The sequence below is a fragment of the Protopterus annectens genome, chromosome 5.part0 (genome assembly GCF_019279795.1).
Source record: "Protopterus annectens isolate FY-2018-M chromosome 5.part0, PAN1.0, whole genome shotgun sequence".
Lineage (NCBI taxonomy): Eukaryota > Metazoa > Chordata > Ceratodontiformes > Protopteridae > Protopterus > Protopterus annectens.
Genome location: NC_056735.1, coordinates 507,164,355 through 507,192,207, shown reverse-complemented (window position 1 = coordinate 507,192,207; position 27,853 = coordinate 507,164,355). Strand labels below are relative to the sequence as shown.

Below are 27,853 nucleotides of genomic sequence, written 5' to 3'. Positions count from 1 at the left end.
AAAACAAAACAGATGATCATTAATACACAAAGGAATAGAGGGAAACCCTTACCATTATATATTGGTGAGTCTGAGGTGGAAAGAGTGGCTACATTCAAATTCCTCAGTATTAACATGTCTGAGGATTTTATCTGGACATATAATATCACAGGCCCACTAGGGAAAAGCCAGCAGTGACCTTATTTTCTGAGAAGGCTGAGGAAGTTTGGCATGCCCAACACTATCCTCAGTAACTTCTACAGATGTAAAGTTGAGAGCAATTTCTCCCACTCTGTTACAGTATGGTTCGGGAATAGTACAATATGGGATTGCAAGGCTCTGCAGAGAGTAACAAAAACTGTGCAAAATATCATTGGAGTAACACTCCCTGCACTGGAGGACATCTACAGCAAAAGAGTTTTTAGGAGGGCTTAAAACATTATCATGGACACTGCTAACCACAACACAAACTGTTTACGCTGCTACTGTCAGGGAGGCATTATAAGAGTATGGTGGCCAGAACAACCAGGCTAAAATACAGTTTTATACCTCAAGCTATTAGACTGTTAAAATAAAACTCACATACCACCTCTCCCTTCAAGTATTGTAGGTTGGTTCACATTTGAGGGAAACAAGCTTTTTCTGCACAATTGCACTGTTTTGCACAGTTATATGTATTTACTAACATTGGTATTTATATTATTGTCTTGTTGTTGTCTTAGATTATTTCATCGTGTTAATTGTTGTTTTTATATGTTGCTGGAGGATTTGCAGAATAAGAATGTCATTATACTTTGCGATGCTGTCTCTAGTACATATGACAATAAAGTTGAAATGAATTGAATTCAGCTTAATAATTGTAGATGATGCTGCCATCTCTGTGGTGCACATGAATAATGTTCTGACTGCATCACATATGACCAACACTTGGAAAGTGACCTGCAAAGGTGGCTGTTGAGGAAAATGAGTAATGAAACAAGGCTTCTTCAGATCTCTAGGTGGTGGGCAAAGTGTTGAGTGAGGTTATATGGGAGTAAAAATTCTAGACATAATACCCAGGGGGCACCAGGCATTAGTCAATTGGAACATGACCTTTTAGAGGGTTATGTTAGTCATGAACGTGGGTATCACAACATTTGAAAGGCCCACTGCATTGTCACCCCTTGGAAAATTATGTGCAAGGGCAGCAAAAAGATTAACGCAAAAATTCCTCGTATACAGATTGCTGGGATTTTTTTTCCCAATATTTTTATTTTAATTTTTTCAGAAAACAAACTTGTTAAGAATATGAATTAGATGTACAACAATCAGAAAACATATTTTCATAACACTAACTATGCAGAACAACTGCTGAATGCCTGCATATATTTTTAAGTCAACAAAATAAGTAACACAGTATTAACCACAGTAAAAAGGATCATAGGAACAATGGGTAATGGAGGTGAGGAAACTACTGCGATGGTTGTTGGGTATGGATAAGCAAATAAACAAACAAAAAAGAAATAAAGAAAAAAAATTGATGGAGAAGTTGTTCTGTGAATGATGAGCAGAGATGAGTAACAAAAAAGTTGGTCAAAGCTGAGAAAAGGGATGAGAGTGACAGATAATGGCAATTGCAATTTTGATACAGCTGTGAATCATTAGCTTTGAAACAAACTGATCTGAACATGTTTAATGGCAGCAGAGGCGTGGGCATGTATAGCACATAAAAAAATGGATTTAAACAGCAGGTGTTAGCTACTACCAATTCTGTCCTGAACAGTCCATGCATAAGCAGTTACTGCTGGACAAATGAAAAAGAAGATTTTGGCAGGTAGGTTCTATTCAGGTTTTGCAAAGTGCTGTAAGTCTGAGATTATACTGGATAATCTGTACATGGATATCATCCAATTTGTTAGCAATATCTACAGCATTTAGAATGCTGAACAGAATATCTGCTGATTAAATGATAGGGAAAAGAGAATGATACAGCTAGAGGAAGGGTCTAACTAGGTTTCATTGTCTTCAGGGGACATAGACAACAATAGGGAAGGTGACTTTTGGAAACAATTTGTTAGAACCAAAGAAATTAACTATCAGAGGATGAGAACAAGAAATGTATGCACTTGAAGAAAGCATTCAAAAGAAAAGAAAAGAAAGAAAAAAATGAAGACGTAACTGTGCTTTTTTGAGAGTCATGAAAGATGGGTGACTGGATGTAGGACAGAGCCACAAAAGAACAAAACCACTAAGCCTGATTAATGCTAAATGATAGCCAGAAAAGACGAACAAGAAAAGAAGCAAACAATGTGTTACTGATACAGTTTGGTTTGGAAACATGGTGTGTGAGAGAACTCTGAAGTATTAAGGAATGAAGCAGTTGTGTGTGCTGAAGGTAGAAAGGGAAAATTGTTGAGAAAGATTTAGATCATAAAGCAGAAAAGGTAATGGTAAAAAAGAGCATGAAGTAAATAGATCATTTTAACAAACGGGAGTGCACATAAACAATAATTTTACTTTAACAATATCACTCCAAAGAACATACCACGAGTACCCACCTCCTTCACTCTGCCAAGCCAGCCTTACCCAAAAACATTTTATGAAGCTGCCTTCCAAATTCCTGCCACTCCAGTTTTTTTACCTATGCCATAATTATTTCTTTTCTAAGAAAAACACTGGCATAGTTGATAGTATGTTCCTAAGTCCCTGAAGGCAGTGATAATAAAACCTTTTCTTAATGGGAATATTTCAGCCACAGTAAATTATTAAACTGTTACATTTTTACATCCTTTTTCTAATTTAATACTGTGTATGTTCCCAATGAAATCCATATAAAACACATAACTTACCCTCTTCATTAACTTCATTTTGCAACAAGAATCACCTCTCTCCTAGACATAATTTACTGTATAGCTGCTGATCTTAACCATGGCATTGTTGTTGGCATTTTACAACTTGGCTCATAAAACAAATCTCTTATTCCCAGTAACAAAATCATTTTTTGGAGGACTTCAGTGTGTATCTAGAAGGCAGTATTCTGTAAGAGAAACAAGAATTTCATCAGATAAATAAATTAATAAATGTGACAAAAAGAGTAGAAAAGGATGTGTGGAGAGCTACAATTCCAGATAAAAGGGACAATAGTTTCATTAGTGAAAGATATACAGAGGATAGATGGTTGGGCAAAGTTCTGTTGAGTGCGGGAGTAATGTGGGCATAATGGAATTTTGAGAACTTAGGATAGAGGGAAAATGTACAATGCACCTGTCATGACAACGTTTTATGAAGTATGGAAATAGAAAAATGAAGAGGGCTGTGTATGCGTTGAACTTAAATAGAAAATGTGTTTCAATAGAACATTCTTGAGTTAAAATGGTGCGAAGAAATAAAGGCAACTTTAGAAGTCAGACTATTGTAACAGGCAGAAAGAGAGACACCAGAACTGAAAGAACTAAATAGTCTGACAGACTGAAGGTAGTACTGAGGAAATTATAGCTGACAGAGGCTCAGAATATCAGTGATAACACTACAGGATAGGAAGAGAAGGTTAGGTTGGGTTGTCAACTGGAAAATGTGTACCAATGACAAAGAGAAGAGATGACTGAAATATGTGGGAGGGAGCAAAGTAATACAGACTTGTCCTGCTACTGGTAAACTTGCATGCACGCTACTGGTAAACTTCAGAAGAATACCATAGTAAAGAAAGGAGGACAGGAAAGGATGGGATTTCTGGCATACATGGAAATGTCAGTATATTAGTGGTCACTGTAGCAACTAAACAGTCCTGCTATGTTAAGGTTGCAAAAGTATGTGTCACTGATTTGCAAAAGGTAAAATCTCTGAATATTTTTGGGATGTTTTGATTAACGTGCCTTTTCAATCTTGTGTAGAAGGTGGAGATAGTGCTTTTACACTATTAAATGGAAGAAACGGTTCGTGTTTAAAAAAAAAAAAAGTATGTGTTCTTATTAAAGGTATTTATTTCCCAGCTCCCCTAACAAGGCCTGTGTCAGAGTGCTAGCAAGGAATCTTTGTTCCAATTTAGGAACAGCAATGCGGATTTCATCCTCTCCGTGATACAGTTGACCAAATGTTTACCTTTACACAGGTGATGCAGTGCTCATAGATATCTGTCATTATTTTCACCACAGTATTTTGGGATGTAGAGAAGGCTTAGGATATCATTCACCAAAGCAGCTTGTGGGACATGCTACAACATCTTCCACTATGGAGGATTAGAATGAGATTGCTCAAAAACTCATTTTTGCAATTATTAGACACCAGAACACATCCATACCACTGAACTCGCACAGACTGAAAGCAACCAATTTTTTTTAGAGAGGAAAGCCCGTTCTGCAGAATTATCCCCATGATTCATAGACTAAACAAGGCAGTGGCATCACTGCAATAGAGAAATGAGAACCTCATCAAAACAGTGCAAGATGGTATTGAGCAATCATTGTCTTTGCTCCAATAAAAGCAAGAAACTGTGAGACAAAAAAAACTCAGTATAACATTATTACATCCTACAGCCCTACTGCTGGTGTTCAGTTCCTGTATTTGAAGAATAAGTAACATATCTGGTTTTCCGGTCTTAAGTCAAATATGTTCTAGTCTGTATTAGCACTCTGTCAGTTGTGTACTACTTTAACAATAACCCGTGACTAGATGTGAGTATCACATGACTTACCCATCTCTGGTGTGGTTTGATCATGAGGACAAAGTCCAAGTGATTAAACAAAGCTCACTGTGGGTGAATGCTATGATTCCCATATCCAGAAGTGGGTTATTGCTAGTATACAATGGCATTACGTAAGAAAGAAATTGCTTAAATTTCTTAAACAAAGAGCGCTGTAGTGCTGTTTAACCATTTCCACTGTTTGCTGAAGTAGGATGCATGTATAAGGTATGTATGCCCCCCTCCCCCCTGTTTGCACAGTACATCAGTGCAGTGGAAGGAGGATGCTAGAGAAAGAATGTATTCCTGAAGCAGTTTGCCTCATTGTGTGTCTCTTTCATTTCCTCTCTCGCTCATATTTTTTTGTGTGAAAATATAATGTCTCACATTACAACAATCAGTTGTTTACAAGAATATTTAACATTTTACAAGGAACAGGGCAAATATATGAAAAAGAGAGATGTTCTGCTGAGGCCTGGACAGTTGAGAGGCAAGCTTAGCAGTACTATGGGTCGAACTACCAATAACCATACCTTTCTACTGTCCAGAGGTTTGCAGTGTGTCTCACATTTTGCTTGTAAAACGTGTTGATGGCTTTACTTAGGATATCCTAAGAGAAAGGCTGGGCTCTCAACAATACTTCACTTGTTTTAATTCTTTTTACTGGGATATGTTCATTTTACAATAGGCATGATTAATGGGCTGTCCGATCATCTGGGTCATTTATTGTACAATTACCCTTTATTCGTCCATGTATGGTTTTCAGGGACAGGATATCCTGATGCAGCTGAGTTCTAAGCAGTAGCCAGTTTGGAGATCTCAGTAAGGCATCCTTGCTGTTTGCTTATGTTGCTGCCCTTAGCCTCCAGTGGTGGTGTCTACAGCTTACAGTGTATTAATTTACTACTGACTACAAAGTGACTGCAAGGAAAATTAGCACCTCTATATTAGAAGTTACTGATCTTTTCGAAAAAAGAGTTTGGTAGATGGTACCTCAAGCAGGCAAATGTAAGAATCTTGAAATCTTCTTATTGAGTTTTTTTTTTTTCAAGTAACTTTTGCTAACTCTCTACAGTAGGCCAAGAAGCTCAGCAATCTGAAACAATCTGAGAGAAGAGACATTACTGAGCAGAGGTAGTATGAGCACTGGTTCAGGATGTCTCCTCAGCACGTCTCACATGGCCTCTTCTAGACACTGCCTACAAGGAGGACCACTTCTCTGCAAACTCAGGATATGGTGGAAGAATTATGTCTCTCTGCTTTACTGGAATGACTGGAGATGCAACAGGATGAACTGGAGGCTGCTGATTGTGGTAGGGAAGTGTGGTATGTCCTCATCAGCTTACCACAACTGCCGTCTCTGGGACCCATACAATAGCAAGTAGTTAAGACAGTGGATAGCTGGATGGGTGCAAAGCTATGGGCCCATTTTAATGACTAAGCATATAAACACTGGTTGCAGACATGACATTAGAAAAGTCTGATGTTTAACATCAAGTTGGAGCTGAAATGTCATATCAATAAAATTATGTTAATAAGTATAGGACAGGAAGAAAATAAGGTTGTCTGGTGAGGACATTTGGGCTTGGAAGTCAGTTTTACTCTGAATAAGTCAATGAAAAAAAATGCATTACAGTGTGGAAGAAGTTGCAAAGACATTGGAAAGATAAATAGAAAATAGTTTGGGAATGTGAGCTTTGCAACATTACTGTTTACACAGAATACTGTCTGCCCTCTTAGCTTTAAGTGATTCTTATTTCAAGTGCACATTGGACTGATTCAGTGTTGAGTGTGAACCAGACGGGATGAAGATTAGAACGTATGTTACAGGTTCTTTCCTGAAAAAAAGATAGACTGATCTCTGGAGGAGAAGCGAATGTTCATAGATAAGAGCTAGGCTAGTCACCCTTGTGGGCCATGTTAAACTTACTCAGTTTCCCCTTCAAAGGTATGAATCAAACCCTAGGCATTGTGTCTGTGAGGTAAATTGTGGGAGTGTATGTCATGCAGCTGAAAAAGTCTTAAGTAACCAGGTTGTACACACTGTACACTTCATGTAACAAACTATCTCTGAATGGCTTCTTCAGAAATTAGGGAAAAATTAAAGAGACCCATTGAGAAAAGGTACTGAAGCTGTACTGAGTTTTTCTGAGCACTCTTTGAATGATTATACCTGCCTGAAGGAAATGAATATACAATAAAATGTCACACCTTTGGGACACAATCTGTATGTGTATATATATATATATATATATATATATATATATATATATACCATTAAGAATCATTTGCCAAAAGAAAAACTAAAATCAGTATGACAGCTCCATGAGCCTGTTCTGAGAAATACGATATATATACATATATATGGATTCACTTCATAATCTCGAAATACTGAAATATCGAATTTCAGTATCTCGAGACCATGAAGTCGAAAATCCATATAACTGAAACCAGACAACCACGAAACCCAAAACCATGAAAACACACAGCACACACTACACAGCAAACACAAACACACATACCTCCCGACACTTTCAAAAAAGCAATACAACACACACACACACACACACACACACACACACACACACACACACACACACACACACACACACACAACTAAACAAATACACACACCTACCCTTACTATATGCAGGGGGGCAAGCCCCCCCTGCCCCCCCCACTCCCTACTTAAATATACAAACTCCAAGGTCGCACCATATACACACACATGAAACACCACCACACAAGCAACATTCCCCTTGCACAAGCACATCACTGTAACAAAACACACTAAACACACCACAGTCTCTGCCCAAAACCCTTAAACAAAAACACTTACCTGAACCCATAAACACAGTGCAACTCCAGAACTGCTAATTCAATATCTCTGATATGCGAGTGTTTGAATGTTGTGCTTCTGGTCTTTCGCGGTTTTCAACCTTCCACTTTATGGGCTCAAGATTCTGAAATTTGATATTTCAGGATTTCGAGCTTATAAAGGGAATCTATACATATATATATATATATATATATATATATATATATATATATATAGATAGATAGATAGATAGATATATATATATGTATATAAACATCCATTACTACCTCTTCTTGTGTGCTACACCTCCTTCCAGGACATAATTTTTGGAAAACATATGCAAATCAGATGTCTAATGTTTGTTTCACCATTTGTACCAGCTTTTCTTTTCAGATTAGTGACTTTAGTATCTTGAATAAAGGATTGCAGAACAGTGATCATTATTTTTTATGCCTCTGACAAACCAAAGCTCACTGATGTTTTTGAAAAATCTTGGTATATCTAAGGCACAGAAATACAGTAGTTATTTTAACTTGGTAGCATCTCTTAAAAAGCTTCAAAATAAACCATATGCACTTCATATGAATGAAAAAGGTGGATAAGAAACTGTGTCAAGTTATTCCCCTTGAAGCTGTCAGATTGCGTGTGTAAAACACAAAAATGCACAAATTCACTAAGTCATTGGAACAGTAAAGGCATTTGTACACTTACTCATGCAACACTAAGTCAAGAAAGGGGGGAAATAGAGGGGTAGAGTACACAAGCCTCTCTAACCTCCCCACAAAGCCAACTAAGTAAGGAAAGGTAGGAAGGGCATGTTCTCAACCTACACCGCAAGAGACCAAACCTCTTCCTGCCTATCCTTACATAATACTTACTCCACCTCCCCTACTTGCTCTGCTTAACCCGCTGCATCACCTCCATCCAAACCTGCTCCAAATAAATGAATCCCACTCTGCCTACTACAGTTCCCTGCAAGAAAGAGTCCTGCACAAATCTGTCTGCTTGCAGCGCAAACTTTATTTGTACAGTTACTCATTCAGCTCTTCAATTACCACAGCCAGGGACCCACTGCAACTTGATTTACTCAAATCAACCAATGAATATAGAATGCAGCCACATAACAGTAATGAATGATAACAATCCCATTTGACACAAATAATACTGACATTAGATAAGACACATAAATGTGAGGCAGCGTTGGACTGCTAACCCACTTTGAAAATAGCAGCAGTATGGAATAACCTCGCATTGCAACAATCAAACCAAATGAGCAGAGTGCCACTGTCCACTTCAATTACTTCATAAACTAAGCCAAGAAAGCGGGAAATAGAGGGGTATTCTATGCAAACCCCTCTAACACTCACCAGCCTGACTATGCAAGCTGTTTCCCCCTTTCTTCTTGATCCTGACCCCCAAACCCACTTAAGATGCTATCCTTAATAACCATTGACATATTCAGATTGAATAAATCAGGATCAACTTTGCTCAAATGAACTCCATCAGATGAAAAGCTCAAATGATTCCTAGCCACAAATTCCCAATGAGCCAAGGCCTTAGAATTCAATGCCTGAGCAGCCCTCAATACACTGTGATTAACAAAACACCTGGCTGATTCAACATTTTTATAACAAAGTGCCTGTCTCCTCATCAGCCTAGGAATAATGTCTGAGTAGGCAAGTTCCAACTTGGGAAAACTTGGCTTTAAAGAAACTAGATTATGAACAAACTTGAGAAAACTTGGCTTTAAAGAAACTAGATTCTGAACAATCTGTGCCAATAACTGCCTTTTCAGAATTAGCCCCAGGTCATTCCCTCCCTTAACCAATGCATCACTTTCACCCCAGACTGAACCAAATAAATTAATCCAAGCCTGCCTACTACAACCCCCAGCAAGCAGAAGTCCTGTGCAAATTTGTCTGCTGGTAGAGTAAACTTCATCTGTGGCCTTATGGCCAAGTCAGGCTAGAAAGAATAGTTCAACAAATGCATTATATCACAATACTCATTTGATTATTCCATGTCCAAAGCATGCTCCTCTAGTAACCTGAGTAGTTTGCCAAACTGGCACACCTTCAGCTCAAAGGTGAGAGTAAAAAAAAAAACATTCTCCTCTTCTCTGCTCCTGCCACTGTAACAAGTTCTTTGGTAAAACTGGAACAAACAGTTTGCTACAGTTACTACCACAAACTCACCTCACATTAAGTACTTCAGCCAAGCCATAAATGTAGCATTGGCATTCATACGGCAATGCCATCTCAGCACTCCTGTATCATCAGCACATGCCGATCATGCCCGCTGACAGACCCACCCTAGTTAAACCCGCCATGTGCCACTGAAGTTGATGTTTCCATGTGATTAGTTTTATTCTCAATTTTAGAAAGCTGTAGAAGCTGATGCCCCCTTCCTATAGTGCATGAAAAAAAAGATTTGGAGTTCCTGAGCCACAGCTGTCGTACCTTCCAAACCAATCAAACCCAATTCATACATTCATGAATTCATACATTGTTACTAGGCTAATGATCCAGAGGGGGGCTTTCTAAGCCTAGCCCAGTTTTTCTGAAACAATAACAACGTCCTGTATCCAAACAGGGCATTGACAGCCAGGCATTTATAAGCTACCTATCTCCAAAAGGGAAATGGGTGCCAGGCTCTGTGTAAATCTCCTAGTCCCGATCCACTGGTCTACATTGTGCTTAAATTGGGTAATAAATAAATTCAGCTTTACTTGGATGGGAAGCCTGTTCTATAGGATGGTCAGTCGCTGGGACACATATCTGTCTCTCCAGCATGTTCTGTTTAAGTCACAGACAAAACTCAGGTACTTAGAATTTGTATTTCTGGTACTTTCTGACTTATGAATACGCAGGAGATTCATAAGTGTGGGGTTTGTGGATGCCTTTAAGCCAAGCATAGATCACCCCTCAGCAATCTATTGTAGACTGAGTAGAGGGAAAGGACTTTAAGGTCCTCTGCATAAGGCAGGCTTGCTACTCCTTGTATTCTTGTTTTAAAGAACCTCTGAGGTCATTCTAGTTGCTGCATATGCCTGGCAGGTGCATACCAAAGGAAGCATTGTACTCCATGATTGGTCTGACAAGGGCAGAACACAATGGGATAATGAACTCTCTTGATCTAAATGCCATGCCCTTACTTACAAGTTTTGCAACGTAAAAGGATTTCCTCACCACTGTGGCCACAAGGTGGTCGAAGGTAAGGTTACTGTCTGTGTACCCAGATCCCTGACCACTTGGTTGGTTCTTAGAGGCATGGGATGGATGACTTCCCAAAGGGGACAAGTATGCATTTCTTAGTATTACGTTTAAGAACATGGCTTTGGCACCATTTGTTAGTCAAAGACAGGCCTTTTTGAAGAATACTAGTGTCTGCAGGGGAGATTATGATAACCTCCAACTTGATATCACCTGCAAACTTAGTCAGCCATAAACCTTCAGCATTTGTTTCCACTTCAGTGAAATACATGCCAAAAAGGAGCAGGACCAGTACCGAGCCCTTGGAGACTCTGCTAGTGACTGGCCTATTGGTGGAAGTATCCTCACCTATTTTGACCTCATGTGTCCTATCAGTGAGACAGGTGGCTATTGAGTGGGTGATAAAAGGATTTTTACCTAAATTAGTGAGCTTGTCTAAAATTTCTGAGTGGGGTATTTTATCAAAAGTCCTGGCCAAGTTGAGGGTAAGCTGTGTGCGCAATCTTTCCATTGCTTTGGTGACTCTCTCACAGAAGTTCACTAGACTTAATAGGCATTACCTTCCTTTAACAAAGATGAACTGTGATGGGTCAGCATTTGCAGATTATCTATGTCCTTGTTTATCATGTTCATGAAGATTCTTTCCATGGCCTTACATATAAGGCTGATCAGACTTATAGGCCTGTAGTTACCCAGATTGGTGGTTGGATATCCTTTGTGAAGGTGAATGACTGTAGCCAGCTTTCATTCTTTGGGCACAAAATGTGACTATAGACTCCAGTTGAAAAGTGATTCAAGTGGAACAGAGAGATCATGTTTCATGCCCTTTAGTAAGCATTCTTGGATGCTATCCAGGCCCATTGATTCACGGTACTTGACATTGCAAAGTGCACTGAAGACCTGTCAAGTTGTAATAGTTAGAGGGATTGTGGTATGCAATATTTCCTTTGAACTATCATGGGGTGGGAGGGAGGGGGGATTTGAGCTGAACCTCTCAGCCAAAAGCTTGGTAATGGCCTCCATTTCTGTGTAGGTGATGCCATTTACAACAAGTTCTGTGCTTTGTTGCTTATTTCCCTTGAAGTTATGGGTATAGCTGTAGAAAGCTTTGTGGCTGTCCTTTTGCGTGAGAAGCTATTTTTTCTTCAAATTTAGCCTCTGGAATACTCATTAACCCTCGTAGCTGCCTGTTTAGATTGTCAGTTTTTTTTAATAAGTTAGGCTTTGTTCCCCTTATGTCTGGCTAAGATTTTTTTTTGTTTTGTTGTATACCCAATTTATATTGTGATTCTAACTGGGTATCTTGTCTTCTGAAGTTGTGTTATTCTTAATATGAGTGGACGCAGCTTGCACTATATGAATATCAATATGGCTACACATGGATTTTATAAATAGTTCAGTGTATGCTATGATGTGTACAGGGTTTGAGGATGCTTGGAATTTACCCAAGGTGTCTCTTAGAGAGAAGTTAGCTTTGGAATAGTTCCTAAATATACTAGAGTCCTGGGTCCTCGGTTTCAATTTTTAACTCGAGCAACATTGCCTTATGGTCGGATCTGATGAGCAAGGCCATCACACTGTTATGAACATCATTCCCCCATGTTTGTGGACAAGGATGTTTGTACCCCTAGTAGGAGAATGGACCAATTGTTCCAGGATGTTGGCATTAACAAAGTTTAGGAATCACTGGGCTTGTACAATAGAAGGGGTGTAGTATTCCTAATCTATAGATGGGTAGTTGAGATTCCCCATGAAGCTCATATTGGTTTAAATGGTGTGGGACTCTAGTATATTGAGATAGGTAGCATGGGTTTCTTGGGAGATGAAAAGGGACCTATAAGTTGCAAGCATATGGTACAAGACCCTCTTTATGTTGAGTTGAATATGTATGAGTTCCCGTGGGTCATACACTTTAACTAGTCTAGATGTGAGGGTGTTTTTAATATAGACTGAGACCCCACCACTTTTAGTTCCCTTCTGTGCAGTAGTTGGTCTAAAAGTGTGAAAGACATTATTACCTTGCACTGCTGGAGTACTCCCTGTGACTTTAAACCATGTCTCCGTTACTACACTCTCCAGTGAGAGGAAGGCTTGCAGGGAGTTTCTTGTTAAGACTTCTAGCATTGAGTAGTACCACCTTCAGATATTTCTTTATAGGTTCAGATAAGCTGGGGAGGTTTATCAGTTTGGCATTGCCCAACAAAGGCACTATGAGGGTGGAAAAAAGTCTTTGCCAATATCCGAAAGCCTAACGGGGATAAATGCATGCCATTTCTGGCAAACCAGCATGGTCTGTCCACCATGTCCTCCAAGGCTGTCAAATATTGTACCCCTTTGGACTAACACCAGAAACTAAGCCAATTGTTAAAAACAATCACGTCTGTTGGTAACATGGCATCATCCTTGGAGATGGCAGCATGCTGTTCAGTGCCAGGCTCATACCTGCCTGAGATACATAGTCAGTGAGCTTGATCATGTCTCATGTGATATAGTCAAGGAAGGTAAGTCTCAGGTCATTAACACCCACATCAACTATGACAGAGTCATACTGGTACCTGTGGTTAAATGACCTAAGTGCCTGTGTGACCTGATGGATCCTAGCCCCAGAAAGACAGCTAACCATGACTCTTCTTACTTTGACTGGTGAGGGGACATCAGTGTGCCTCATTATAGAATCACCAATGACCAGGACATTTGGTTGTGTGCTGGTTTGCTTTGAGGGTTCAGCAGTAGAGGCACTGGATACAGTGTTGCTGTGTGTAGCTGCGGTTGGTGTTTTAACGGATTGTTAACTTGATGGCTGAGGACTCTTTTTTTGATTGTGCTGTGAAGGAGAGGAGGTCTTAGTGTTTTAGAAAGGTTACTTTAATTGCCTCAGCATAAGTAGTTTTATGTGTAGGGTCTTTACCCTGTGCAGTAGGCATGGTGCAAGTGTCACTGACACTCTATAGATTTGTTTTGGTTTTATGACAGAGTTTTGCCCCCTGCATTAAAGAGTATTTACACCACTATCATACTTTGTCTGTATTATTAAGAATAAGTGGGTTGTCAATGTATAGGAGTCAACTGCTACAATACCTCAGAATACCATCTCATCCAGAGTGGCCACAGAGAGAGTCAGGAAATGCATACATATAGCTACTGAACTACTACAAAAAAATGAGGGAAAGGTAAACAGTGAGCAGGTCAATAACACAAGGAACTTGATGAGCAATGCTCAGCTATGCACAAATTAGACAGTAAGGGTACTTTAAGGGAAACTTACACTGTGAGAAATAAGTGTCTACACAGATTACAAGCAGGAGATAGGCTGTAAGACATTGGCATCTACAGAGATCACTGATCAGGAGTTCTAACTAAAAACTGTAAAACAGGTCAACAAATTCAGATATTCGGCACAAAAACACTCAATTAATGCTGCTGTGGCAAAACAATGCAAAAAAGTGCTGAAACAATGGCTAGGATATGGTAATGTAAATCTTAGCTTGCTGGTATGTTATGAGCCAAGCATTGTGCAACTGTGACCTTTAAATACCAGATGAGATTTGATAAAAAATACCACCCTGTGACCAATTAAAATCACCATACTCTTCTTTCTTTTACACAACCCAGGCCAGACAGTGACTCAGGTCCCCTCAACTGTCACTAAAGTGGAACCAAGGCAGTTCTAACTAAAGACTGTTAGAAAGGTCAAAAAAGTGCAGAAGCACTCAATTTGTGCAGGTGTGACAAAGACAATGTGAAAGCAGGTGACAAAACAGTGGATATGGTAATATAAAGCTTAGCTTTTAGAGTTCAGCAGAAACAAGCATAATTCTTCTTCACATGTAGTGTGATTTTCAAACGCCTCGGTGCTTGTAGGTTATGAGCCAAGCTTTGTGCAACTGTGATGCTTAAACAGCAGTGGAGAACTGATAAAAAAACACACACAATTAAGGCCCTGTGGCCAATCAAAAACAGCACACTCCTCACTCCTTTACACAATCCCTGGACAAAAGAATTACAAAGGTCCCCTCTACTCTCACTAAAGTGGAACCAAGGCAGTTCTAACTAAAGACTGTAAAAATGTCAAAAAGTGCAGATATTCAACACAGAAACACTCAATTAATTCAGCAAAAACAAGTGTTGAAACAGTGGACATGGCAGTGTAAGTCTTATCTTTTGTAGAGTTTAGCAGAAACCAGCAACACTCTTCCCCTCAAGTAGCATGTTTATCAAATTTTGCCAAATGCCTCAGGTACAGAGATGCAAATTTTAAACAATCTGGCTCTCTAGCCAATCAAGTAAAGGCACTATAAGACTTACAGCAGCAATTTCCAGCTCAGAAGGGCATAGGCTGTCCTCTCCTGCCATGAGAGTGTAGACTATAGACCTTCCTAATGTAAAATAATTTGTTTTGAGCCCAAGTGCTTAAAGCAGGACAAAGACGCTTAGAGTAACAGGCACAATAACCCTTCATCAGCAATTTCCAGCTCAGAATGGTGGTGGTCACCCTTTCCTCCCACAGCAGTGTAGACCACAAACTTCTTAATGTAAAATAACTGGTCTGCAGCTCAAGTGCTTAAACCAGAACAAAAATTATTTTAGAATAACAGACACAATAAGCCTTCAACCAGCAATTCTCAATTCAGAAGGGTGTAAGCTAACTTTTCTGCCACAAGAGCGTAGATCATAAACCTTCCTGATGTAAGATAACTAGTATGGAGCCCAAGTGCTTATGTCAGAACTGAGAGGCTTAGAATAACAGTTACAAACTAATCAGGCTACTAACAAGAAACAATAAATGCAGCAGATTAAATGCAACTGAAGACTTTAACAACATGCAGTGAAAAGATAAATTAAGTAGGAATAAGTACAAATACAGTAAACACAAGCTGAAAAACATGCAATTTTTAGCAAGTGGGAAGGTAGGAAACATAAGATAATTCAAGTATAAGAGACTGGGAGGGGTCCCAGTTGATCTTTCTGTGCTCAGTAGAACGAACTGATGTCATGAAAGATGAGTGTCCAAAGTCAGATTTATAGCAGGGACAGGCAACTCAAAAGCCACCAAGTTTAAATGCACAACAGGAGTAGGACAGGTGGGTGGGAAAAATCAAATGTGGACAGAAATCAGTAATACTTATTCAAAAAACAGGAAGTCACACAGAACTACAGCTATAGATGCCAATAAATACTTGTAGTTAAGTGAGGAATGCTACTTCTCAAGTCCTTCCATTGCATTCTGGTTCAAGCCATTATTAGCTCTGGGCATAAACATTGTACACCATGGAGTAGGGTTGGCATGAAGTCAGTACCTAACAAAGCCCAACACAGTTCACAGAAACTTTTGTGCAATAAGGAAAGAACCTTACACATTGTAAATAATCTTATCCCACTCTGTAGCCACAATACTCCATGCATGGCATACACAATTTATTGACCCCCCCCCCAGGATTGTATGTTATTTACAAACACTACTCCAACTGCATATGACCTGATCCCAATGGGGTAACTTTTTGGATTTGAACTGCATACACAGACTGTACTGCTGAAAAAAAAAGCACACACGCAATATGGTTCCCCATGCTGCAGCCAATACTACTACAAAATTATATTTTCCTACCCTCAAAGACAGGTGTTGTTCAGCTCCCACCAATGTGAGCTTCGTGTACTGTACTCACTTATGTCCTGTTCATAAAAAAGACATTCCTTTTAATGCCGCATGCTGTCTACTGTGATACTGACACCAGCATCTATGCAAACAGTGTACTATCCTTATGAATTTGGGCAATCCTTTTTTTACTTTCCCAGCTTGACTCTGTATTAGAAGTTTGACATCTTTAATAATCAATGGCTTTATGTACATCTCAGTGCTTTTTGGTATACATTGTACTTTGGAAACATTTTGATAATAGGGTTTGCACTGACTTTACAAATGGACATGCTTGTGTATTAGTGACATCTTGCAGTGCAATCTCAAACTGACTTGCATTTATTATGGTGAACATCTGTGGAGCTCATTATACATTTCACATGGCTGTGTAGTTCATTTTCTTCAGTTTATTATTTTTGCAGTAGTAACACAGAATTTTCCTTTCCACAGGAATGACTAAGCAATATGGTTGTAATGAAACCTGATTTAAAATTGCAGTCAGAGGACATCATATTTAATAGTTATAGTCTCCTAACGGAAAACAGCAGCATCTGAATACAGATAAACTTATTAGTTTGTCAAAAGACTTAATCTTTCTGACCTGTTATCCAAGACGTGAATGGGAAACCAACTGAACCATCCACTCATTTGTAATTTCAAAACACAGAACTTAATATAGCATAAATCATTTAAAAATGGCAGGCTCGTGATCATCTGGTAAGGCTGAATCTTGTTCATTTTTTTCGGATTTTAATAGTATATGAAGTGCAGGCCTTGACTGTCTGAAGAAGGAATTTCTCATTATGAATCTCCTTGAACTTGACTTGTTCAGTGAGACCCTCCTGCAGTAAATCTCTGAAGCAACAGCAGGTGCTCCCATTAGCACATCACTGTCCTCTTCGCCAATATTTGCCTGTCCTATTTCCTTTCTGACAATCAAGGTACTGAATCAAGTAGTAGCATGAACTGATATTAAAAACACTGCATTTCCATTAATTTTAAAAGACCTTTTAATCTACATGTAAATTTGGATTGGATGAAAATGCATAATTTTGTCAGAGAATGGAGTGAGAGAGGTCACTGCAACAAGGTGAGAGTTAAACTTCCTTAAAACTGCTCAAAGGAAATGTCATATAGGTAAAGCTAAATGAATAACAATATATAATGTGCATTTTTAATTCAAAATAAGATGTGATAATATTAAGGCACAGCTGTGGTATAAATTAATCTTCTGCGCTAAAAACCTTGAAGGCAGCCCTGTCATGAAATCCCCCTCTCTGCTAATCAACAGATGGCTTTATAGCTGATAGCAGTATAGCAATTTTGAGGCAGATATAGTTGTACATCCACACGGCCAGCAAGCCTTAACATTCTTGTAGTATGTTGCCTGTTCAATTTCTGTATGTACATTGTATGTTGTTTATACAGGTTCTTTTATATAAATATGTAAAAGAAAGTTTTGGTTAAATGCTTGCTTCAATTAAAAAAAAAACAAGTATGCAAGCAATTTGGAATCATAGTTTCATTTATAACTCAGAAATCTCTTTTGAAACCATGTTTTTTTTTAAATAACTGCACAATTGCAAATAATTTTATTCTGGACTGGCAGTACAGAATTCCTTCCTGAATTATGCCTGTGCAGGACAATTATGCATTCTTCAGTTTTAAATAACACCTGCAGAGAAACAATACTAACAATCTACTACTTGACAAGTTAAATAATGTACACTACCATTTCTTTCTTGTGGAAGGAAGCCCAATGGTATGTTAGAGATGCAGGGGTCCCCTTCATCTGGCGCATGCAGAAGTAGGAACAAAGCTAATTAAGAAATTAAGAAAGAAAGTGCATGCACCTGGTGACAAGGACAGCTACATATAAGGATGGAGACAGCAGACAAGAGATGGAAGGACAAAACCAGTTAGCTATGAGTAAGCAAAATGCCTGTTGGTGGTGTCCTAAGGCGTTGGGAGAGGCATACTGTAGAGGGATGTCATACTATGGTAGAACAAGGACTGAGGGTAAATGATGGGTTTGGAAGTCTGCAAGACTGCTTTTTACCGAACATTTTACTTCTCCTCTTACCTACAAAGTACTAATGACCTTCAATACTTAATAGTTCCACCTTTTGTTATTCACTGGGCATTAGGTGAATAAACATTTGTAAACATCATAGGTAGGCCTCAGCAAACTATAGCTTATACAGTAATATGTTTTCAAGGCATTGCTTTCTGGCTTTCCTTTTTCTCTATTACATAATCTCAGGAACCTATAGGAGAGTCAGACTAGTTACCCAGGCACTGTTAGAAAGTTACTCAAAATTTATTTTACTATGACTCCTTACAGAGACCTGAGAAGGTAACAGTATTTCACAGCTTAATGAATTGTTGTATCTTTTTTATTTAAAAAATGTTTAAGTGTTAAAAAAGAAGCAAAGAACAGACAAGAAAAAGAACAGGCAACTAGGGAGAAGTAAGACATACTGCCTCCCATAATAAGGATAAGATATCTATATCTATCTATCTATATATATATATATATATATATATATATATATATATATATACACACACACACATATGTATATATATATATATAGAGAGAGAGACAGATATACTATATATATATATATATATATATATATATATATATATATATATATAGCTATACATAGACACACACACACACACACACACACACGCACATTACAAACTATGCATTTCTAATTTGTGAGGTTTACTATAATAAAAGATACAAACAACATGAGGTCTTTAATAAGGAAGAGCAATGTGGACTTCTAAGTCTTGAAATGTAAAAACAAAATGAAAATTCCATCAAAGCTAGAACTTCCAATAAGTGACCTCCCAAACCTCTTGCATCAGAGGCACATGGGATATATGCAAATGATCCCTATGAACATTAGGTTTTTCAGCTAATTGGCAAATCTGAATGCACATGACTTGTTTCATCATTTTAATGGACAATTGCAGGCCAATAAAGCCAAATCCACTAGCTGTGGATATACATATTTTGGCCTTGTTATGACCTCATCAGCACAGTGCAAGCAGTGTTTGACTAAGCATTGGAAACACAGGGCTGTTATACCCCGCTGATGTCCATCATCATTAGGGTCATTGCAAAAATATCCCAAACAACAAACTAAAACAATGAGTGAGAAAGTCACTGAAAATCCAATCGGTAAAAACAAAATGAAAATTCCAGCAAAGCTAGAACTTACAAAAAGTGACCTCCCAAACCTCTTGTATCAGAGGTACATGGGATATATGCAAATGATCCCTATGAACACCAGGTGTTTCAGCTAATTGGCAATTCTGAATGCCCATTAGAAACACAGGGCTATTATACCCAGCTGATGTCCATTATCATTAGGGTCATTGCAAAAACTGTGTTTCTAATGCTTAGTCAAACACTTTGCTTGTGCTGTGCCAATGAGATCATAACAAGGCCGACATATGTATATCCACAGCTAGACCCTCTTCAAGTGAAATCTGGACGCGTGGATGGGAAATTGCAAATTCACCCCTGGGATCTCTTCTGTGTCCCTGCTAGACAGAGGCACAGTAAACTAATCTTAAAAGGGTACCTTCTGTGACCTACTTTACAGAGGCACAGTAGGCTAATCTAATAGGGAGGCAGAAGCCAAATACACTCTAGGCTATCTGCCATAGGGCAGATAGCCTAGTATCTACCTATGAACCTATGAACCATGATCGAAGTTTTGAAACTTCGAACATGACAATATTGAACTTCTCTGTTTGAAGTTTCAAAACTTTGGACACGGGAAAAAAAAATAAAAGATGCAACAGTAAACTAACTGTTGTAAGCAGGGGGCAAGCCCCCCTACACCCACCATGTGAGGGGCTGTGCCCCCCACTCTTTAAATATACCAACTCCGAGATCGCACTACACTACAGTAAAGAGAAATATTCCCTTTCTGCATTACAGTGCGGTCTTGTTGTTGGTATATTTAAAGAGCTGGGGGTGTGGGGGGCACAGCCCCCATGTGGGTGGTGCAGGGGGGCTTGCCCCCTGCTTGCAACAGTTAGTTTACTGTTGCATCTTTTATTTATTTATTTTTTCTATGTTCGAACTTCAGCAAGTTTGACTATATGGTTTCGACCATATAGGGTTTGAACTTGTTGAAGTTCGATAATGTAATAGGAACCCATTTAACTTGGTTTTGTATGACAAGCACTGCTCTGATTTTACACCTTAAACATATTCAGTCATTTGTAGGTACACTTATTAATAATCCAGCTGACTGAATCCCTCACAGGATCAGGCTCTCAATGGTCACATTTAATAATATGACAAAATCATTTAAGTCCAAAAACAAATAAGAATTCACATGTTAGCATGTGACAAAGTCTCAATGAAAAGTGTGTACAAAACAAAAACAGCACCATAAACTACAAAGGTTGTATGATGGCTCTCATATTTCCTACTAACCATTGAAACTTAAAATGAAAATGTAATATTTTAGGATACAATACATTGCAATTTTATTATTCTTACCATCTGTTACTTCAAGTTGTGCCTTTGCTAAAATGCTCCCAGCAACTGTCAGTGCTTGGCAGGTATAATACCCTGCATCTGATCTCTGAACATTAGTGATGGTGAGGTCTCCACCTGGGGATACAGAATACCTGGAGTTTGGTTGAAGCGGCTGATTTGGAAACAGCAAGTTCTGTTGGATGAATACACAAAATCAATATTACTAATGCTTTCTGATTGTGTGTTTACAATTCTGTCAGTAGAGCAACAATATTAATAATATTGCATAGTAAAATTAGTAAGACATCATTTATCATGCATCTTTAAGTTAAACCAAATCATATTAGCATGACCTAAAACTGGAAGGTAAACAAGATAAATATACATGTATTAATCCTACCCCTTGTCCAGGACATTTTAAATATACAGACAATGTACAGACTGAAAGTAATCTGCCATTACCCAAATGATAGTACAATGAGTGGTACTAATTAAAAATAATTAAAACACAAATGTAATTTTAGCTATGGGAGCGGAACCTGAAGTTTTAGTCTACCACAGCCGATACATATAATGAGCTGTAAGTGTCAAATCAAGAAAATGTTCAGAATTATTAAAAGTATACCAAAACAGTATACACCATCTAAAAACAGTATTGTCCTAGTGTATACCACCTTAAGGTTCACATGTGGTATTTGGTTGAAGTACTAAGGAGCATATGCTTTAAACACTGGACAACAAATGTGTTATCTTCTGATTTACGCATTCACCTTAGCAAAAAGGAGCAAAACATGAATTTAGAGTATTGTCCCTTTCTTAATGACAAATAAATGCTAATAACCACACATCTGCACTGTATCACAAGGACGCTATCATCTAGAATTTAATGCAGAGCAAGGCAGTACTTCTGTACTCCCTAATATTATGAATCCCAGTCCTGAATGATGTAATCACTCTACATGGTTTGTAATTAACAATCTCAACAAGGTGTAATCAGTAGGTAATAATATTCAATTACTAGCCACAGTCATACTTTTGCCTTAAAACATTTATTACCCTTCACGTAACATTGCCAGACAAGGATAAAGCAGGGCATTAACACTTTTCAATTACTGAAAATGACTTTAGTCCTGCAAATTATGTCCTTGTTTAATTAGAAGCTGTTCTATTTTTCATTTTATCACATATTGATGGACATACACTTTCTATTCCATAAAACGGACACCAAGAGTGTTCTTTTCATTAATGCTACAAAATTACTGAAAGCATTCGCAAATCAAGATTTTGGAATAGCCATCTATCATTAAGTGTTTATTGAACTACACATTTTAAGAGTTTAAATATTTCCCTCATATGCTTGCTACTTTTGAAATTAAACAACAAATGAGTACAGACTGATTCAACATTTCATCTGCCTTACAGACACTATTTAACTTTGAAAATCAGAAAGCATTTTCAATGACCCTGAATTAAGCAATTATAACATTTTAAAATGGTAGGATTGGTACAGTGAAGCTTATGTTGTACACTTGTCAAATGTTTTCTTTTTGTTTCAGTTCATGTATGAAACAAACTGAAATATATGAGTCTCCTATTTTGTTCATCACTTAGTGATATTCCGAAGTTTCAGTGGTAATTTGTAATGGCTGTAAAAGTATTCTCAAGGTGTTGGGCATAATTTATGCAAAGGTGAACAACAAGCATTTAAGGAGCTTCAAGAAAACACTGACATCACCATTCTACCAGCAGATAAGCATGGGGTGGTGGTGGTCATGGATTCCAGTTTTTTACTGGGCTGAGGGAAATAGACAACTTGCTAACCCACAGCATTACATGAACATGCCAAATGACCCCACCCCTAATTTCAAACAAAAGATAGATTCTTTTTTAGAGAAAGCGGTGGAGAATGGTATTGTTAGTGAATCAGTCAGACAACACCTTATGGTAAAGGATCCTGGCAAACAATATTTATATATTTTGCCCAAAATTCATAAAGACTTGAATCAGCCTCCTGATAGACCAATTGTTTCGGGAATTGGATCACTCATGGAACCCTTATCAGTGTTTCTGACTGAGTATTTACAACTTTTGCTGCCATATGTTAGGGCCAGAATTAAGGATACAACAGAATTTCTGCAGAGAGTGTCTTAATCACAATTAGAGCCCAACTGGTTGATGTGTACTTTGGATGTAAAGTCCCTCTATACCAGTATTCCGCATTGGGTGGGTTTACAAGCCTTGGAATAATGGTTATATAGGGTAGACCTTTACTCTCCAGGATTCAATACGATGCTTATATGTTTGGCTGAACATGTCCTGACTAAGAATGTCTTCTATTTCAAAGGAAAATGTTATTGGCAAAACCAAGGTACGGCTATGGGGGCGTCTTTTGCCCCCATATATGCCGACCTGTTTATGGGCTATATAGAAGAACAAATCATTTATAATGATTCCCATAACATCTTACTTCCAGAAATCGATACATGGAGGTGATTTTTGGACGATTGCTGGTTGGTATGACGAGGGGGTATTGACTCTCTTATGGAGTTAATTGATTATATCAATGAGAATAAGTGGGGTATTGAATTTAATCAGGTGGAAATTCATTATTTGGACATGAAGTTTTTGTGTCAACAAGATCATACATTGCGTACAACAGCTTACAGGAAATATCCAAAATACAACAATTTGTTATATGCATCATCTCCATCCCAGCCATACCATCAAAAATATTCCAAAATCCCAGTTTCTGAGAATAAGAAGAATTTTTTTCATCTGATGCAGACTTCCACAATTTTAAACCAGATCTTGTGGGTAGATTTCTGGATAGAGTATATAGACAGGGGAACATGTTCAAAGCCAGCGGATGGGCTAGTAATCAGTGCAGATCTGATTTATTACAATATAAATCTCAACACAACTGGGATGGGCTAGCCACTGTTAGGTTGGTAACAACATATGGTAGCAATATCAGCTTGTTAAGGGATGTGATTCAGAAAGACTAGAATATACTTACAACTAATGATGAATTGAGTTCATTTTTGCCGGAGAGATGCCAATTCTCCTTTCATAGAAGAAAAACTTTGGGTTCACATTTTGCTCATTATATAAAATAATCAATAAAAATGATTATATTGGTCATCAAGTAACCATTACTGGGGATAAACGTATTGGTTCTTATCCTTGTGGACACTGTAGCTTTTGCAAACATATGTACAAGACCAAACAGTCCACCAGTAAGAATATGGGACAAATTTTTGAGATGCACTTTTATGCCAATTGTGAGTCACATTGGATGGTGTATATGGCTAGTTGTACCTGTTATAATTTCTATGTGGGGCACACCTCCAGGCCAGTACGAAAATGGATGTTGGAGCATTTCAGTGACATACGTAATAAAAAAAAAAAGCACAAACGCACTTTATAGACACTACCAGCTTCATAATTCTGCAAACTTTACATTTATAGTGATTGATAAAGTTAGGGAAAATAGACAATTCAAAACAGGGTGGCACTCAATCTTGAATTACAAGGAAAGAAAATGGATTATAAAATTCGGGGAGCTCTGTGCACCAGGTCTCAATGATAAAATGTAATGTAAAATTAAAATAATATATTAAATATTTTATTGTATTTGGTTATGTGGGGAAGTGATGTCACAGGAAATGTTTTTGTATTGAGAGTATTTAAAGCATTTGGTTCATTTTATTTGCTATCACTGATGAAGGCTACATGCAGAAACTGGTCTGAATTTAAATTGTGATGGAATAAATTGTGGTTAACTATTTGCATCTTTGTGGTGCTGGCCTTTTTATTGATCTTCATATGTAGTTGTTTGGCTGTTTGCATCAGCCATACTTGCTAGCTGCTGTGTGGGAGTATAGGCAAAATAACATCAGGAAATATTAAAAGTCTAATTCTTAACATTAACGTAGTATTTTTCCTCTGAAACACAACTTGAACTTCTGTCATGACCTGTGAAATAAATATACTGTTTAATTTTACAAACTGAACTATGACTAAATATAAACAATAATAGGTTCCCTATTATTAAGTCGAACGCTTACCTTATCGAATCCCTAAACGTCGACCCATCCTTATCAAAACGCGAAATCATCGAACATCCAGAAGAGCGAAACCAGAAACATCGAATCATCATGGTTGGCCTTCTGCGGTATAGCTCCATAAAGTAAGTGTGCAATAGTTACGGACCCTAGGGTTAGGGTGCGTGTTAAGGTAATTACATGGATGGTAATGTATGTTAGATTTAGTGTCGATTATTTAGTTTGTTTGGGTTTAGCTTTTTAAGGAAAGTGTGAGATAGTTACGGACCTTAGGGTTAGGGTGCGGGTTAAGTCAAGTCCATACTTGGTGGTATATGTAAGATTTAATGTAGGGTTAGAAGTAGGGTTTAGTTTAGGGTTAGATGTAAGGATTTGGTTAGTGTATGTATGTGGTTTATTTAGTTTGTTTGTGTAAGTAGTATGTAGCGGGAGGTGGGACAAGTATGATAGTTCAATGTTTTGAATTTTGCGGTTTAGGGATTCGATAAGGTAAGCATTCGTGTTTATGATATAGACCCCAATAATAAACTATAATCCTCGCACTCAACAAATTCCTTTTCTATGTCATCATAGATGGTGTGCAAGAGAAATAAATCTAGCAGAGTTTTGTCATCTGAATGAGGACGGTTCAAATGTAGATTCTCCATTTGTATGATGCACACCAGATATGCATAGAAATGCAGAAATTTTAATTATATGTATATAACGTCTGCAGCATAAATAAGGGCTGTATTGTTGTAGTTTGCAGATGTGCATGTTATGAAAGGGAATATTCTTTTCTTTGTTGTGATGTTTTTGGAAGATTTATTTCATTCTGCACAATGTTCACTAGTATTTCTTTTGGTTACATTTGTTAAAACAAATGCAGCTGATTTATTTTTCACATAGCAGGCTACAGCGATACGCAGGTGAAGTATAGATGCAAGATGCACATGATATGCAGGCTTAAGCACATTTATACTTTAAAATTATGACATGTAGATTGTGCATTTCAGATGAGTTAAATTGCAATTTACTTGTAAGATTTCTGCCAAACTCTCTACACAATCCATTTATATTATCACTGGCTGAATGCAGTAGAATCATAAATAAAGTTGAGTTCATTTTTGGAAAGACAGCTGTAAAAATAACTTTTCATAGTCCTCATGGTTTCTGACAAATATGTGCTTAATGAGTTTTACAACAGAGCAGAAATATTGGGCTAGTTTCATGCACACAGGATGCATTTTCCTCTTCTGGAATAGTACTAAGGCTTCATATTCGTTAAATATCTTTACCAGCCATTCCAAGTAACTGACATGAAAACATTGTAAGTGTGCATAATGCAGTCATATCAACTTTGAGAAATTACCTTCTATACTGCATTTTTCGCTAAACTATAGCTGTACTATAATGTTTCTGTGTGGCATTAGTTCGCACTTCAGGAAGAACTTCTCCAGTACACCTTGGGAGGTCCGTGATATGAAAACCAAATGTACTCTAACAACTCAATTGTTGAGACAGTAGCAAACAGCTATGACTGAAAAGTACTTGGTTCTTGTCATAGACATAAATCTAGGATATGATGGTGGACTCCAGTGGTGAAAAAAGCTAAAAGGTTAAAGAAGAATGTTAGCTGGAGAGTCTCTGCATGGACTTACAGGTATTAACATGACAGAAAGTTATCAGTTGTGTTAGTTGCTGAAGAAGAATGTTAGGAGGTTGGCTAGGCTATGGAGAATAATCTCAAGATAAGTTCAACGTGGTTCCATCAAATCGTGTTCTAACTTGGGGGAAATAATGCTCACATTGTTTTCAGCAAGGGTTGAATAACACTGAACTCATATGGGGACAAAGTGAAAAGATGGAAGGAAAAATATGTCAAATTTCTGAATGCAGAGGTTTTGCCCATTGCTAAAAAGGCAAGGTCAGAAGCAAATGGTAGGTTTGGATCAACTTTTATAGAAGAGGTCACTGCAGCAATCAAATGGTTTCATGTTGGCAAGTCTGTGGAACTGGATGATACCTGGCAAGATGTGGTAAATGGACACAGCTACGGTACACAGAAGGAAGGCTCTGACAGGACAAGTAGATTAGCAAACTGAAGTTGTGGTCCCCATTTCTAAGTATAAAACAGTAGGGAGTGTTTTACTTACAGAGGGATCATGAGTCTCTACCTGTCTCGGTAAGGTTATGCTAAAACACAGGAACAGAGCCTTCATTCAATAGAAGATGCCTAGTTTCTGGATGTATAATGCAGTGTCTCTCCTGGGAATGGAATAGTCTTACAGTACTGCATACATAAGTGTGTGGACATACCTTAACAGGTCTTGCAGGCAATTCTACAACAGTGTACCACCTCAAGGCTGCTGTCATGTTCCATATAATCCATAGCAAGACCTGTGTCCCAGGAGACCATGGGCCATGCCATGTGTGTCACTTCTGTTCTTGATTTGCATGGAAAGGACATCAAGGTATAGCCAAGGTCTGCAGACTATCTAGTTTGAGGATGCAAATGCTGCATCTCTGTAGAGTGCAGTAGTTTTTCAGTAGTCTACACTACGTACTCTAACAGTTCATAATAACATTTACAGCAGTTAGGATACAAATTATCTCTCATAATTACAGGTTATGGCTTTCTTTGACAAACGTCTGTAAAATTATATATATAAGAGTGAGTATGTGCAGGTGTGGGCATGTTTGTCGATAAGATATTTTTTTCAGGTAATCCAAAAATTTTTACATTACACCTCCTCTTTCTATTTTCTATATTATTTTGGGTAATGCATCACAGTTTAATTCTCACAGTAAATTACAATTGTTATGTTCTAGTAAATTACAACTGTTATGTTCTATTAAACATACTTCATGGTCTCAATTCTGGCATATATTTACTTGAAAATTTCTACACAGGACTTTTTTAATTCCTAACAGAATTGTTAAAATAAATAGAAATGACATCATCTCATGCTGGAGATGTTTACAAAATTGTAACG

At 37.9% G+C, this 27,853-nt stretch overlaps 1 protein-coding gene across 18 annotated transcripts in view; it reads right to left on the bottom strand.

The window, feature by feature from the left end:
* The window catches only part of ROBO2 (roundabout guidance receptor 2), a 1,870,921-nt gene that overhangs the window by 465,806 nt on the left and 1,377,262 nt on the right, over positions 1-27,853 (bottom strand). For all 18 annotated transcript variants that reach the window (XM_044072440.1, XM_044072432.1, XM_044072427.1 and 15 more), the window contains one exon: positions 20,836-21,007. In XM_044072440.1, coding sequence (XP_043928375.1) covers positions 20,836-21,007 — 172 coding nt within the window. The remainder of the gene's footprint in view (positions 1-20,835; positions 21,008-27,853) is intronic.